The sequence below is a fragment of the Lampetra fluviatilis genome, chromosome 71 (genome assembly GCF_964198595.1).
Source record: "Lampetra fluviatilis chromosome 71, kcLamFluv1.1, whole genome shotgun sequence".
Lineage (NCBI taxonomy): Eukaryota > Metazoa > Chordata > Hyperoartia > Petromyzontiformes > Petromyzontidae > Lampetra > Lampetra fluviatilis.
The window spans coordinates 5,404,010-5,421,917 of NC_136345.1; the positions used below are offsets into that span (position 1 = coordinate 5,404,010).

Sequence of the window (17,908 nt, forward strand, 5' to 3'; positions counted from 1 at the left end):
GCTCTGTGAGCCTGGCTCTGTGAGCCTGGCTCTGTGAGCCTGGCTCTGTGAGCCTGGCTCTGTGAGCCTGGCTCTGTGAGCCTGGCTCTGTGAGCCTGGCTCTGTGAGCCTGGCTCTGTGAGCCTGGCTCTGTGAGCCTGGCTCTGTGAGCCTGGCTCTGTGAGCCTGGCTCTGTGAGCCTGGCTCTGTGAGCCCGAGAGAGAATCGATTTTGTTGCGCTGGAATCGTTTCGCGGGAATCGATTCCTCCGTCTCAAACAAATCGACAATCGATTCCTGTAGCGCTCGATTCCTGCGGGAATCGATTCCCACGTGCTTTTCGAAGGGCGCGGATTCCAGGGTGCACGTGAGCTGCTGCAGCGATGGTACAGTGCAGATCACATCAACAACATCAACAACATCAACAACATCAACAACATCAACAACAACAACATCACTAACATCAACAACAACATCAACAACATCATCAGCATCATCAGCATCATCAACAACAACACCATCATCAGCATCATCACCACCAACAACATCAGCATCAACATCAGCATCAACATCAGCATCACTAACATCACCATCATCAGCATCATCAACAACATCAACAACATCAACAACATCACTAACATCAACAACAACATCAACAACATCATCAGCATCATCACCACCAACAACATCAGCATCAACATCAGCATCAACAACATCAACAACATCAACAACATCAACAACATCAACAACATCACTAACATCAACAACAACATCAACAACATCATCAACAACAACACCATCATCAGCATCATCACCACCAACAACATCAGCATCAACATCAGCATCACTAACATCACCATCATCAGCAGCATCATCAACAACATCAACAACAACAACATCAACATCATCAACAACATCATCACCAGCAACAACTTCGCTAACATCACCATCATCAACAACATCACTAACATCAACATCACCAGCAACATCATCAACATCACCACCATCAGCATCACTAACATCATCACCATCACTAACATCATCAGCATCACCAGCATCATCAACAACATCACTAACATCATCACCATCACTAACATCAACATCACCAGCAACATCATCAGCATCACTAACATCATCAGCATCACTATCAACAACAACATCAACAACATCAACATCATCAACATCATCACTATCAACATCAACAACATCAACATCATCAACAACAACATCATCATCAGCATCACTAACATCATCAGCATCACTATCAACAACAACATCAACAACATCAACATCATCAACATCATCACTATCAACATCAACAACATCAACATCATCAACAACAACATCATCATCAGCATCACTAACATCATCAGCATCACTATCAACAACAACATCAACAACATCAACATCATCACTATCAACATCAACAACATCAACATCATCAACAACAACATCATCAGCATCACTAACATCATCAGCATCACTATCAACAACAACATCAACAACATCAACATCAACAACATCAACATCATCATCACTAACATCATCATCAGCATCAACATCATCATCACTAACATCATCATCACCATCACTAACATCATCATCACTAACATCACCATCACTAACATCATCAGCATCACCATCACTAACATCACCATCACTAACATCACCATCACTAACATCATCATCACCATCACTAACATCACCATCACTAACATCACCATCACTAACATCATCATCATCACCATCACTAACATCACCATCACTAACATCATCATCACCATCACTAACATCACCATCACTAACATCACCATCACTAACATCACCATCACTAACATCATCATCACCATCACTAACATCACCATCACTAACATCACCATCACTAACATCATCATCATCACCATCACTAACATCACCATCACTAACATCATCATCACCATCACTAACATCACCATCACTAACATCACCATCACTAACATCATCATCATCACCATCACTAACATCACCATCACTAACATCATCATCACCATCACTAACATCACCATCACTAACATCACCATCACTAACATCATCAGCATCACCATCACTAACATCACCATCACTAACATCATCATCATCACCATCACTAACATCATCAGCATCACCATCACTAACATCATCAGCATCACCATCACTAACATCACCATCACTAACATCATCATCATCACCATCACTAACATCACCATCACTAACATCATCAGCATCACCATCACTAACATCACCATCACTAACATCATCAACATCACCATCACTAACATCATCAGCATCACCATCACTAACATCACCATCACTAACATCATCATCATCATCACTAACATCATCATCACTAACATCATCATCACCATCACTAACATCATCATCACCATCACTAACATCATCATCACCATCACTAACATCACCATCACTACCATTACCATCACTAACATCATCATCACCATCATCATCATCACCATCACTAACATCACCATCACTAACATCATCATCACCATCACTAACATCACCATCACTAACATCACCATCACTAACATCATCATCACCATCACTAACATCACCATCACTAACATCACCATCACTAACATCATCATCACCATCACTAACATCACCATCACTAACATCACCATCACTAACATCACCATCACTAACATCACCATCACTAACATCACCATCACTAACATCACCATCACTACCATCATCAGCATCACTATCAACAACAACATCAACAACATCAACATCATCAACAACAACATCATCATCAGCATCAACATCATCATCACTAACATCATCATCACCATCACTAACATCACCATCACTAACATCATCATCACCATCATCATCATCACCATCACTAACATCATCATCACCATCACTAACATCACCATCACTACCAGTACCATCACTAACATCACCATCACTAACATCATCATCATCACCATCACTAACATCATCATCACCATCACTAACATCACCATCACTAACATCACCATCACCATCACTAACATCATCAGCATCACCATCACTAACATCACCATCACTAACATCACCATCACTAACATCATCATCACCATCACTAACATCATCATCACCATCACTAACATCACCATCACTAACATCATCAGCATCACCATCACTAACATCATCATCACCATCACTAACATCACCATCACTAACATCATCATCACCATCACTAACATCACCATCACTAACATCACCATCACTAACATCACCATCACTAACATCACCATCACCATCACTAACATCACCATCACTAACATCATCAGCATCACCATCACTAACATCATCATCACCATCACTAACATCATCATCATCACCATCACTAACATCACCATCACTAACATCATCAGCATCACCATCACTAACATCACCATCACTAACATCATCATCATCACCATCACTAACATCACCATCACTAACATCATCAGCATCACCATCACTAACATCATCATCACCATCACTAACATCATCAGCATCACCATCACTAACATCACCATCACTAACATCATCAGCATCACCATCACTAACATCACCATCACTAACATCATCATCATCACCATCACTAACATCACCATCACTAACATCATCAGCATCACCATCACTAACATCACCATCACTAACATCATCAGCATCACCATCACTAACATCACCATCACTAACATCATCAGCATCACCATCACTAACATCACCATCACTAACATCATCAACATCACCATCACTAACATCATCAGCATCACCATCACTAACATCACCATCACTAACATCATCAGCATCACCATCACTAACATCACCATCACTAACATCATCAGCATCACCATCACTAACATCACCATCACTAACATCATCATCATCACCATCACTAACATCACCATCACTAACATCATCAGCATCACCATCACTAACATCACCATCACTAACATCATCAGCATCACCATCACTAACATCACCATCACTAACATCATCAGCATCACCATCACTAACATCACCATCACTAACATCATCATCACCATCACTAACATCACCATCACTACCATCACTACCATCACCATCACTAACATCATCATCACCATCATCACCATCATCACTATCACTACCATCACCAACATCATCATCACCATGACTACCATCATCACCATCACTAACATCACCATCACTACCATCATCACCATCACTAACATCACCATCACTAACATCATCATCACCATCATCACCATCATCACTATCACTACCATCACCAACATCATCACCATGACTACCATCATCACCATCACTAACATCACCATCACTACCATCATCACCATCACTACCATCACTACCATCACCATCACTAACATCATCATCACCATCATCACTATCACTACCATCACCAACATCATCATCACCATGACTACCATCATCACCATCACTAACATCACCATCACTACCATCATCACCATCACTACCATCACCATCAACACCACCAAACTGAAACCTTCCGTCAAGGAATTCTAACACTTGCACTCACCATACACACAAATTAGTGAACATTCAGACACAAACACCACGCTCCTTCGCTAGTCTATGATGATGATGGTGGTGATGATGGCATTGTGTGTGTGACACTGATTGTTCCACATAACACAGACAGACAGACAACTTTCTCTAGAGCCGAGACTCAAGCGGTGCTAGACCAGAGGGCAACGCCACAATGGTGACCAGCACCAGGGCAATGCCACTCTCAGCATATCACCATATCAGAGGGGGCCTTTGATCCCTGCCTGGCAAGCAATACAACAGCAGCAGCAGCAGCTGTGTTTAAAATGTTAAACCTGAAACATTCTGTCTAGGAATTCTATCACTTGCACTCAACATACACACAAAGTAGTGAACATTCAGACACAAACACCACGCTCCTTCGCTAGTCTATGATAATGATGATGATGGTGGTGATGATGGCATTGTGTGTGTGACACTGATTGTTCCACACAACACAGACAGACAGACAACTTTCTCTAGAGCCGAGACTCAAGCGATGCTAGACCAGAGGGCAACGCCACAATGGTGACCAGCACCAGGGCAATGCCACTCTCAGCTTATCACAACATCAGAGGGGGCGTTTTTCGATGTAAAGCTTCTTTCGTGACTGCAGGGATTCATCTTCTTGGTTCTTTCGGTAAAGTCGTCACGTAGAAGGGAAATAATAAAATAATAAAAATAACAAAATCAATCAAAAGTCCATCCCATGCGTTTTGTGAATTTTGTCATATTTTAGGAAGGAATTGGCAGGAAATTAATGTTGACTTCGTGGCTACTGCCTCGCCGAATAATCCAAAGAGCCGGGAGCTGCATCAGAGATATAGTGATAGGTTTTTACCCTTTCAACTGGTACAAAACTGACACCTTTATGCAAGGCATCATGTTTGCAATAACCACAACACAAGCAGTCAAAAAGCAAACAAAAAGAAACAACTCTGATGATGATGATAATAATATGCACCGTCCTTGAAGTTGATTGGTCCACACCCGAGACAGCTTTCCTTAGAGCCTAGTCTCACTTGGTGTTGGACCAGATGACGCCAAAAGGCGCACAACTCAAAGACAACGCACTATCAGAGTATTGAGAGCTCGGGGTTAAGCATTTACACTACGAGACATCTCCTTTACCAGTGGCAAAATCTAGTAGTAGGTTTTTACCCTTTCAACTGGTACACAACTTACATTTATACAAGGCATCATGTTTGCAATAACCACAACACAAGCAGTCAAAATGCAAACAAAAATAAACAACTCTGGTGATGATGATAATGATATGCACTGTCCTTGAAGTTGATCATCATCAGAGTTATTTCTTTTTGTTTGCATTTTGACTACTTGTGTTGTGGTTATTGCAAACATGATGCCTTGTATAATCTCACTTGATACAGCAATCGTGCTGTGACGGTTCCACCTGAAGACGGAAGCTTGTGTTGCCTCCGAAACGTCGTGATTTTTATTTTATTTTTATTTTACTTTCATTAATTTTACATTCTTTACCTACGTGACTTTACCGAAAAAACCGAACAATATGAATCATTGCAGTCACCAAAGCTTCGAATCAGTTTTGTACCAGTTTAAAGGGTAAAAACCTAGCACTATATTTTGCCACTGGTAAAGGAGATGTCTCATACTGCATCAGAGATGTTCACACACGAAACTCTACCCCCCCCCCTACTCACCCTACTACCCCCAGGCACTGGTGGTGAGGAGCAGGGTGAGGAGCAGGGTGAGGCGGTGGGTGCTGCTGCTACTGGGCCTCACGGAGTGTCTCCTGCTGTCTGGCGTTGTGTTTGGATGGCCTTCCCTGGCCCACGTGCTCACCACTCAGCGCTACTTCCTGCCCGCTCACCACAACCGCACAGCCCCCGACACCGCCGCTCACCTTCATGCTCACCCGCCTACTCACCCGACTACTCACCCTCCTACTCGCCCTCCTACTCAGCATGCTAGTCACCCCCCTACTCACCCACCTACTCACCCGCGTCAGCGGCAGCAGCAGCAGCAGCAAGCGGATAGAACCTGGGAGACATCCAACTCAACGAATGGGACTAGAGAAGGTGGGTGGGTTGGTGGGTGGGTGGGTTGGTGGGTGGGTGGGTGGGTTGGTGGGTGGGTGGGTTGGTGGGTGGGTGGGTGGGTTGGTGGGTGGGGTTCACGATGGCCGTGTCGGTGGGTGGGGTTCACGATGGCCGTGTCGGTGGGTGGGGTTCACGATGGCCGTGTGGGTGGGTGAGTTGGTTGGTGGGTGGGTGGGTTGTTTGGTGGGTGGGTGGGTTGGTGGGTGGGTGGGTGGGTTGGTGGGTGGGTGGGTTGGTGGGTTGGTGGGTTGGTGGGTTGGTTGGGTTGGTGGGTTGGTTGGGTTGGTTGGTGGGTTGGTGGGTGGATTGGTGGGTGAGTTGGTGAGTTGGTGGGTTGGTGGGTGGCCGTGTCACTGGGTGGGGTTCACGGTGGCCGTGTGGGTGGGTGGGGTTCACGGTGGCCGTGTGGGTGGGTGGGGTTCACGATGGCCGTGTGGGTGGGTGGGGTTCACGATGGCCGTGTGGGTGGGTGGGGTTCACGATGGCCGTGTGGGTGGGTGGGGTTCACGGTGGCCGTGTGGGTGGGTGGGGTTCACGATGGCCGTGTGGGTGGGTGGGGTTCACGATGGCCGTGTGGGTGGGTGGGGTTCACGATGGCCGTGTGGGTGGGTGGGGTTCACGATGGCCGTGTGGGTGGGTGGGGTTCACGATGGCTGTGTCACCGGGTGGGGTTCACGATGGCCGTGTGGGTGGGTGGGGTTCACGATGGCTGTGTCACTGGGTGGGGTTCACGATGTCCGTGTGGGTGGGTGGGGTTCACGATGGCCGTGTGGGTGGGTGGGGTTCACGATGGCCGTGTGGGTGGGTGGGGTTCACGATGGCCGTGTGGGTGGGTGGGGTTCACGATGGCTGTGTCACCGGGTGGGGTTCACGATGGCCGTGTGGGTGGGTGGGGTTCACGATGGCTGTGTCACTGGGTGGGGTTCACGATGTCCGTGTGGGTGGGTGGGGTTCACGATGGCCGTGTGGGTGGGTGGGGTTCACGATGGCTGTGTCACTGGGTGGGGTTCACGATGTCCGTGTGGGTGGGTGGGGTTCACGATGGCCGTGTGGGTGGGTGGGGTTCACGATGGCCGTGTGGGTGGGTGGGGTTCACGATGGCTGTGTCACCGGGTGGGGTTCACGATGGCCGTGTGGGTGGGTGGGGTTCACGATGGCCGTGCGGGTGGGTGGGGTTCACGATGTCCGTGTCACTGGGTGGGGTTCACGATGGCCGTGCGGGTGGGTGGGGTTCACGATGGCCGTGTCACTGGGTGGGGTTCACGACGGCCGTGTGGGTGGGTGGGGTTCACGGTGTCCGTGTGGGTGGGTGGGTGGGGTTCACGATGGCCGTGTGGGTGGGTGGGGTTCACGATGGCCGTGTGGGTGGGTGGGGTTTACGGTGGCCGTGTGGGTGGGTGGGGTTCGCGACGGCCGTGTGGGTGGGTGGGGTTCACGATGGCCGTGTGGGTGGGTGGGGTTCGCGGTGGCCGTGTGGGTGGGTGGGGTTCGCGGTGGCCGTGTGGGTGGGTGGGGTTCGCAGTGGCCGTGCGGGTGGGTGGGGTTCGCGGTGGCCGTGCGGGTGGGTGGGGTTCACGATGGCCGTGTGGGTGGGGTTCACGATGGCCGTGTGGGTGGGTGGGGTTCACGATGGCCGTGTGGGTGGGTGGGGTTCACGATGGCCGTGTGGGTGGGTGGGGTTCACGATGGCCGTGTGGGTGGGTGGGGTTCACGATGGCCGTGTGGGTGGGGTTCACGATGGCCGTGTGGGTGGGTGGGGTTCACGATGGCCGTGTGGGTGGGTGGGGTTCGCGGTGGCCGTGTGGGTGGGTGGGGTTCACGATGGCCGTGTGGGTGGGTGGGGTTCACGATGGCCGTGTGGTTGGGTGGGGTTCGCGGTGGCCGTGTGGGTGGGTGGGGTTCGCGGTGGCCGTGTGGGTGGGTGGGGTTCACGGTGGCCGTGTGGGTGGGTGGGGTTCGCGGTGGCCGTGTGGGTGGGTGGGGTTCACGGTGGCCGTGTGGGTGGGTGGGGTTCGCGGTGGCCGTGCGGGTGGGTGGGGTTCACTGTGGCCGTGTGGGTGGGGTTCACGACGGCCGTGTGGGTGGGTGGGGTTCGCGGTGGCCGTGTGGGTGGGTGGGGTTCGCGGTGGCCGTGTGGGTGGGTGGGGTTCACGACGGCCGTGTGGGTGGGTGGGGTTCACGATGGCCGTGTGGGTGGGTGGGGTTCACGACGGCCGTGTGGGTGGGTGGGGTTCACGGTGGCCGTGTGGGTGGGTGGGGTTCACGACGGCCGTGTGGGTGGGTGGGGTTCACTGTGGCCGTGTGGGTGGGTGGGGTTCACGGTGGCCGTGTGGGTGGGTGGGGTTCACGGTGGCCGTGTGGGTGGGTGGGGTTCACGATGGCCGTGTGGGTGGGTGGGGTTCACGGTGGCCGTGTGGGTGGGTGGGGTTCACGGTGGCCGTGTGGGTGGGTGGGGTTCACGACGGCCGTGTGGGTGGGTGGGGTTCACGATGGCCGTGTGGGTGGGTGGGGTTCACGGTGGCCGTGTGGGTGGGTGGGGTTCACGGTGGCCGTGTGGGTGGGTGGGGTTCACGATGGCCGTGTGGGTGGGTGGGGTTCACGATGGCCGTGTGGGTGGGTGGGGTTCACGACGGCCGTGTGGGTGGGTGGGGTTCACGACGGCCGTGTGGGTGGGTGGGGTTCACGATGGCCGTGTGGGTGGGTGGGGTTCACTGTGGCTGTGTGGGTGGGTGGGGTTCACGGTGGCCGTGTGGGTGGGTGGGGTTCACGACGGCCGTGTGGGTGGGTGGGGTTCACGACGGCCGTGTGGGTGGGTGGGGTTCACTGTGGCTGTGTGGGTGGGTGGGGTTCACGGTGGCCGTGTGGGTGGGTGGGGTTCACGATGGCTGTGTCACTGGGTGGGGTTCACGGTGGCCGTGTGGGTGGGTGGGGTTCACGATGGCCGTGTGGGTGGGTGGGGTTCGCGGTGGCCGTGTGGGTGGGTGGGGTTCGCGGTGGCCGTGTGGGTGGGTGGGGTTCGCGGTGGCCGTGTGGGTGGGTGGGGTTCACGATGGCCGTGTGGGTGGGTGGGGTTCGCGGTGGCCGTGTGGGTGGGTGGGGTTCGCGGTGGCCGTGTGGGTGGGTGGGGTTCACGGTGGCCGTGTGGGTGGGTGGGGTTCGCGGTGGCCGTGCGGGTGGGTGGGGTTCACTGTGGCCGTGTGGGTGGGGTTCACGACGGCCGTGTGGGTGGGTGGGGTTCGCGGTGGCCGTGTGGGTGGGTGGGGTTCGCGGTGGCCGTGTGGGTGGGTGGGGTTCACGACGGCCGTGTGGGTGGGTGGGGTTCACGATGGCCGTGTGGGTGGGTGGGGTTCACGACGGCCGTGTGGGTGGGTGGGGTTCACGGTGGCCGTGTGGGTGGGTGGGGTTCACGACGGCCGTGTGGGTGGGTGGGGTTCACTGTGGCCGTGTGGGTGGGTGGGGTTCACGGTGGCCGTGTGGGTGGGTGGGGTTCACGGTGGCCGTGTGGGTGGGTGGGGTTCACGATGGCCGTGTGGGTGGGTGGGGTTCACGGTGGCCGTGTGGGTGGGTGGGGTTCACGGTGGCCGTGTGGGTGGGTGGGGTTCACGACGGCCGTGTGGGTGGGTGGGGTTCACGATGGCCGTGTGGGTGGGTGGGGTTCACGGTGGCCGTGTGGGTGGGTGGGGTTCACGGTGGCCGTGTGGGTGGGTGGGGTTCACGATGGCCGTGTGGGTGGGTGGGGTTCACGATGGCCGTGTGGGTGGGTGGGGTTCACGACGGCCGTGTGGGTGGGTGGGGTTCACGACGGCCGTGTGGGTGGGTGGGGTTCACGATGGCCGTGTGGGTGGGTGGGGTTCACTGTGGCTGTGTGGGTGGGTGGGGTTCACGGTGGCCGTGTGGGTGGGTGGGGTTCACGACGGCCGTGTGGGTGGGTGGGGTTCACGACGGCCGTGTGGGTGGGTGGGGTTCACTGTGGCTGTGTGGGTGGGTGGGGTTCACGGTGGCCGTGTGGGTGGGTGGGGTTCACGATGGCTGTGTCACTGGGTGGGGTTCACGGTGGCCGTGTGGGTGGGTGGGGTTCACGATGGCCGTGTGGGTGGGTGGGGTTCGCGGTGGCCGTGTGGGTGGGTGGGGTTCGCGGTGGCCGTGTGGGTGGGTGGGGTTCGCGGTGGCCGTGTGGGTGGGTGGGGTTCACGATGGCCGTGTGGGTGGGTGGGGTTCGCGGTGGCCGTGTGGGTGGGTGGGGTTCGCGGTGGCCGTGTGGGTGGGTGGGGTTCGCGGTGGCCGTGTGGGTGGGTGGGGTTCGCGGTGGCCGTGTGGGTGGGTGGGGTTCACGATGGCCGTGTGGGTGGGTGGGGTTCACTGTGGCTGTGTGGGTGGGTGGGGTTCACGATGGCCGTGTGGGTGGGTGGGGTTCACGATGTCCGTGTCACTGAGTGGGGTTCACGACGGCCATGTGGGTGGGTGGGTGGGGTTCACGGTGGCCATGTGGGTGGGTGGGTGGGGTTCACGATGGCCGTGTGGGTGGGTGGGGTTCACGATGGCTGTGTGGGTGGTTTGGGTTCACGATGTCCGTGTCACTGGGTGGGTGTGATTCACGATGGCCGTGCGGGTGGGTGGGGTTCACGATGTCCGTGTCACTGGGTGGGGTTCACGATGGCTGTGTGGGTGGGTGTCACTGGGTGGGGTTCACGATGTCCGTGTCACTGGGTGGGTGGGGTTCACGATGGCCGTGCGAACTCTCTCAGGTCTCTGGCCGGACTACAACGATGACGACGACGATTTAGAGCAGCAGCAGCAGCAGCAGCAGCAGCAGCAGCAGCAGCAGCAGCAGCAGCAGCAGCAGCAGCAGCAGCAGGAGCAGCTGCAGCAGCAGCAGGAGCAGCTGCAGCAGCAGCAGCAGCAGCAGCAGGAGCAGCTGCAGCAGCAGGAGCGAGTGTTGGGCTGGGTGTTTGTGACGGCTGCCTTTGTGGGCAACGTAGCATCGCTGCCGTGTGGACTCCTTGTGGACCACGCCGGGAACACCGTCGCTCGCTCACTCGCTCTGTCAGTACTATCACTAGCTAGCACCACCACTCTCACCAACTAGCACCACCACTCTCACCAACTAGCACCACCACTCTCACCAACTAGCACCACCACTCTCACCAACTAGCACCACCACTCTCACCAACTAGCACCACCACTCTCACCAACTAGCACCACCACTCTCACCAACTAGCACCACTCTCACTAACTAGCACCACCACTCTCACCAACTAGCACCACCACTCTCACCAACTAGCACCACTCTCACTAACTAGCACCACCACTCTCACCAACTAGCACCACCACTCTCACCAACTAGCACCACCACTCTCACCAACTAGCACCACTCTCACTAACTAGCACCACCACTCTCACCAACTAGCACCACCACTCTCACCAACTAGCACCACCACTCTCACCAACTAGCACCACCACTCTCACCAACTAGCACCACTACTCTCACCAACTAGCACCACCACTCTCACCAACTAGCACCACCACTCTCACTAACTAGCACCACCACTATCACCAACTAGCACCACCACTCTCACTAACTAGCTCCACCACTCTCACTGACTAGCACCACCACTCTCACCAACTAGCACCACCACTCTCACCAACTAGCACCACCACTCTCACTAACTAGCACCACCACTCTCACCAACTAGCACCACCACTCTCACTAACTAGCACCACCACTCTCACCAACTAGCACCACCACTCTCACCAACTAGCACCACCACTCTCACTAACTAGCACCACCACTCTCACTAACTAGCACCACCACTCTCACCAACTAGCACCACCACTATCACCAACTAGCACCACCACTCTCACTGACTAGCACCACCACTCTCACCAACTAGCACCACCACTCTCACCAACTAGCACCACCACTATCACTGACTAGCACCACCACTCTCACCAACTAGCACCACCACTCTCACTAACTAGCACCACCACTCTCACCAACTAGCACCACCACTCTCACTAACTAGCACCACCACTCTCACCAACTAGCACCACCACTCTCACTAACTAGCACCACCACTCTCACTAACTAGCACCACCACTCTCACCAACTAGCACCACCACTCTCACCAACTAGCACCACCACTCTCACCAACTAGCACCACCACTCTCACCAACTAGCACCACCACTCTCACCAACTAGCACCACCACTCTCACCAACTAGCACCACCACTCTCACTAACTAGCACCACCACTCTCACCAACTAGCACCACCACTCTCACCAACTAGCACCACCACTCTCACTAACTAGCACCACCACTCTCACCAACTAGCACCACCACTATCACCAACTACACCACCACTCTCACCAACTAGCACCACCACTCTCACCAACTAGCACCACCACTCTCACCAACTAGCACCACCACTCTCACTAACTAGCACCACCACTCTCACTAACTAGCACCACCACTATCACCAACTACACCACCACTCTCACCAACTAGCACCACCACTCTCACCAACTAGCACCACCACTCTCACCAACTAGCACCACCACTCTCACCAACTAGCACCACCACTCTCACCAACTAGCACCACCACTCTCACCAACTAGCACCACCACTCTCACCAACTAGCACCACCACTCTCACCAACTAGCACCACCACTCTCACCAACTAGCACCACCACTCTCACCAACTAGCACCACCACTCTCACCAACTAGCACCACCACTCTCACCAACTAGCACCACCACTATCACTAACTAGCACCACCACTCTCACCAACTAGCACCACCACTCTCACTAACTAGCACCACTCTCACTAACTAGCACCACCACTCTCACCAACTAGCACCACCACTCTCACCAACTAGCACCACCACTCTCACTAACTAGCACCACCACTCTCACCAACTAGCACCACCACTCTCACTAACTAGCACCACCACTCTCACTAACTAGCACCACCACTCTCACCAACTAGCACCACCACTCTCACCAACTAGCACCACCACTCTCACTGACTAGCACCACCACTCTCACTAACTAGCACCACCACTCCCACCAACTAGCACCACCACTCTCACTAACTAGCACCACCACTCTCACCAACTAGCACCACCACTCTCACCAACTAGCACCACCACTCTCACCAACTAGCACCACCACTCTCACCAACTAGCACCACCACTCTCACCAACTAGCACCACCACTCTCACCAACTAGCACCACCACTCTCACCAACTAGCACCACCACTCTCACCAACTAGCACCACCACTCTCACCAACTAGCACCACCACTCTCACCAACTAGCACCACTCTCACTAACTAGCACCACTACTCTCACTAACTAGCACCACTACTCTCACCAACTAGCACCACTCTCACTAACTAGCACCACTACTCTCACTAACTAGCACCACCACTCTCACCAACTAGCACCACTCTCACTAACCAGCACCACTACTCTCACTAACTAGCACCACTACTCTCACTAACTAGCACCACCACTCTCACTAACTAGCACCACCACTCTCACCAACTAGCACCACTACTCTCACTAACTAGCACCACTACTCTCACTAACTAGCACCACCACTCTCACCAACTAGCACCACCACTCTCACCAACTAGCACCACTACTCTCACTAACTAGCACCACTACTCTCACTAACTAGCACCACCACTCTCACCAACTACACCACCACTCTCACCAACTAGCACCACCACTCTCACCAACTAGCACCACCACTCTCACTAACTAGCACCACCACTCTCACCAACTACACCACCACTCTCACCAACTAGCACCACCACTCTCACCAACTAGCACCACCACTATCACCAACTAGCACCACCACTCTCACTAACTAGCACCACCACTCTCACTAACTAGCACCACCACTATCACCAACTAGCACCACCACTCTCACCAACTAGCACCACTACTCTCACCAACTAGCACCACCACTCTCACCAACTAGCACCACCACTCTCACTAACTAGCACCACCACTCTCACCAACTAGCACCACCACTCTCACTAACTAGCACCACCACTCTCACCAACTAGCACCACCACTCTCACTAACTAGCACCACCACTCTCACTAACTAGCACCACCACTCTCACCAACTAGCACCACTCTCACTAACCAGCACCACCACTCTCACCAACTAGCACCACCACTCTCACCAACTAGCACCACCACTCTCACTAACTAGCACCACCACTCTCACCAACTAGCACCACCACTCTCACTAACTAGCACCACCACTCTCACTAACTAGCACCACCACTCTCACCAACTAGCACCACTCTCACTAACCAGCACCACTACTCTCACCAACTAGCACCACCACTATCACCAACTAGCACCACCACTCTCACTAACTAGCACCACCACTCTCACCAACTACACCACCACTCTCACTAACTAGCACCACCACTCTCACCAACTAGCACCACCACTATCACCAACTAGCACCACCACTCTCACTAACTAGCACCACCACTCTCACTAACTAGCACCACCACTCTCACTAACTAGCACCACCACTCTCACCAACTAGCACCACCACTCTCACTAACTAGCACCACTACTCTCACCAACTAGCACCACCACTCTCACTAACTAGCACCACCACTCTCACCAACTAGCACCACCACTCTCACCAACTAGCACCACCACTATCACCAACTAGCACCACCACTATCACCAACTAGCACCACCACTATCACTAACTAGCACCACTACTCTCACTAACTAGCACCACCACTCTCACCAACTAGCACCACCACTCTCACTGACTAGCACCACCACTCTCACCAACTAGCACCACCACTCTCACCAACTAGCACCACCACTATCACCAACTAGCACCACCACTCTCACTAACTAGCACCACCACTCTCACTGACTAGCACCACCACTCTCACTAACTAGCACCACCACTCTCACCAACTAGCACCACCACTATCACCAACTAGCACCACCACTCTCACCAACTAGCACCACCACTCTCACTAACTAGCACCACCACTCTCACTGACTAGCACCACCACTATCACCAACTAGCACCACCACTCTCACCAACTAGCACCACCACTATCACCAACTAGCACCACCACTATCACCAACTAGCACCACCACTATCACCAACTAGCACCACCACTCTCACTAACTAGCACCACCACTCTCACTGACTAGCACCACCACTATCACCAACTAGCACCACCACTCTCACCAACTAGCACCACCACTCTCACTAACTAGCACCACCACTCTCACCAACTAGCACCACCACTCTCACTAACTAGCACCACCACTCTCACCAACTAGCACCACCACTCTCACTAACTAGCACCACCACTCTCACCAACTAGCACCACCACTCTCACCAACTAGCACCACCACTCTCACCAACTAGCACCACCACTCTCACCAACTAGCACCACCACTCTCACCAACTAGCACCACCACTCTCACCAACTAGCACCACCACTCTCACCAACTAGCACCACCACTCTCACCAACTAGCACCACCACTCTCACCAACTAGCACCACCACTCTCACCAACTAGCACCACCACTCTCACCAACTAGCACCACTCTCACTAACTAGCACCACTACTCTCACTAACTAGCACCACTACTCTCACCAACTAGCACCACTCTCACTAACTAGCACCACTACTCTCACTAACTAGCACCACCACTCTCACCAACTAGCACCACTCTCACTAACTAGCACCACCACTCTCACCAACTAGCACCACTACTCTCACTAACTAGCACCACCACTCTCACTAACTAGCACCACCACTCTCACCAACTAGCACCACCACTCTCACCAACTAGCACCACCACTCTCACTAACTAGCACCACCACTCTCACCAACTAGCACCACCACTCTCACCAACTAGCACCACCACTATCACTAACTAGCACCACCACTCTCACCAACTAGCACCACCACTCTCACTAACTAGCACCACTACTCTCACTAACTAGCACCACCACTATCACCAACTAGCACCACCACTCTCACCAACTAGCACCACCACTCTCACCAACTAGCACCACCACTATCACCAACTAGCACCACCACTCTCACTAACTAGCACCACCACTCTCACTAACTAGCACCACCACTCACTAACTAGCACCACCACTCTCACTAACTAGCACCACCACTCTCACTAACTAGCACCACCACTCTCACTAACTAGCACCACTACTCTCACCAACTAGCACCACCACTCTCACCAACTAGCACCACCACTCTCACTAACTAGCACCACCACTCTCACCAACTAGCACCACCACTCTCACTAACTAGCACCACCACTCTCACCAACTAGCACCACCACTCTCACTAACTAGCACCACCACTCTCACTAACTAGCACCACCACTCTCACCAACTAGCACCACTCTCACTAACCAGCACCACCACTCTCACCAACTAGCACCACCACTCTCACCAACTAGCACCACTACTCTCACCAACTAGCACCACCACTATCACCAACTAGCACCACCACTCTCACTAACTAGCACCACCACTCTCACCAACTACACCACCACTCTCACCAACTAGCACCACCACTATCACCAACTAGCACCACCACTCTCACTAACTAGCACCACCACTCTCACCAACTACACCACCACTCTCACTAACTAGCACCACCACTATCACCAACTAGCACCACCACTCTCACTAACTAGCACCACCACTCTCACTAACTAGCACCACCACTCTCACCAACTAGCACCACTCTCACTAACTAGCACCACCACTCTCACCAACTAGCACCACCACTCTCACCAACTAGCACCACCACTCTCACCAACTAGCACCACCACTCTCACTAACTAGCACCACCACTCTCACCAACTAGCACCACCACTCTCACCAACTAGCACCACCACTCTCACTAACTAGCACCACCACTCTCACCAACTAGCACCACCACTCTCACCAACTAGCACCACCACTCTCACCAACTAGCACCACCACTCTCACTAACTAGCACCACCACTCTCACCAACTAGCACCACCACTCTCACCAACTAGCACCACCACTCTCACTAACTAGCACCACCACTCTCACCAACTAGCACCACCACTCTCACCAACTAGCACCACTACTATCACTAACTAGCACCACCACTATCACCAACTAGCACCACCACTCTCACCAACTAGCACCACCACTCTCACTAACTAGCACCACCACTCTCACCAACTAGCACCACCACTCTCACCAACTAGCAC

At 53.2% G+C, this 17,908-nt stretch overlaps 1 protein-coding gene across 1 annotated transcript in view; it reads left to right on the forward strand.

The window, feature by feature from the left end:
* Positions 1-302: 302 nt before the first annotated feature.
* LOC144952956 (uncharacterized) overlaps positions 303-17,908 on the forward strand; it is a 29,479-nt gene continuing 11,873 nt past the window's right edge. Inside the window, exons 1-3 of the mRNA XM_078883442.1 lie at positions 303-364; positions 6,238-6,601; positions 11,368-11,665. Of these exons, the coding sequence (XP_078739568.1) occupies positions 362-364; positions 6,238-6,601; positions 11,368-11,665 (665 nt within the window). The 5' untranslated portion in view covers positions 303-361. The remainder of the gene's footprint in view (positions 365-6,237; positions 6,602-11,367; positions 11,666-17,908) is intronic.